Source organism: Haliaeetus leucocephalus, unplaced genomic scaffold, assembly GCF_000737465.1.
Source record: "Haliaeetus leucocephalus isolate CR32 unplaced genomic scaffold, Haliaeetus_leucocephalus-4.0 Scaffold384, whole genome shotgun sequence".
Lineage (NCBI taxonomy): Eukaryota > Metazoa > Chordata > Aves > Accipitriformes > Accipitridae > Haliaeetus > Haliaeetus leucocephalus.
The window spans coordinates 8,026,229-8,026,611 of NW_010972820.1; the positions used below are offsets into that span (position 1 = coordinate 8,026,229).

The following is a 383-nucleotide window of genomic DNA, read 5'->3' on the forward strand; positions in this document are numbered from 1 at the left end:
GGCGGCGGGGCCGGCCCCTCGGCGAGACGCAGTGGGGCCGGGACCGCCGCCAGCGTCGTGTCCCCCCCCAGCCGTGCCGGACCGGACCGTGCCCTCACCTTGACGCGGATCTCGTAGGTGGTGAAGCGGCCGCGGCCCACCCCCACCGTCTGCGGGTTGCCCACGTCGATCTCCAGGAAGTTGCTGGGCGGCCCGTAGGCGTCGTTCAGGTTCTGCGGCTTGCTGATCAGCCGCCGGGTGTCCGCGATCGTCTCGGCCATGGCGGAGCGGGCGCCCTTCTTCCCCCCCTCCCCCGGAGCGCGGCAGGACGTGAGCGAGGGAGCGAGCACCGAGCGCCGCCGCCCCGCGCCGCCCGCCCTCTTATCGCCCCGCGGCCAGCTGAC

General features: G+C 75.7%; 1 protein-coding gene across 5 annotated transcripts in view; it reads right to left on the minus strand.

The window, feature by feature from the left end:
* Positions 1-383, minus strand: part of SNX3 (sorting nexin 3) — an 18,130-nt gene extending 17,747 nt beyond the window's left edge. For 4 of the 5 annotated variants that reach the window (XR_774731.1, XM_010573405.1, XM_010573407.1 and 1 more), the window contains exon 1: positions 99-367. Coding sequence is in view for 4 of the 5 variants with exons in the window: in XM_010573405.1 (XP_010571707.1) it covers positions 99-260 (162 nt within the window). In the remaining variant the exon portion in view is untranslated. Of the gene's footprint in view, positions 1-98 lie in introns of all 5 variants that reach the window. The other variant, XM_010573406.1, reaches the window with a different exon arrangement.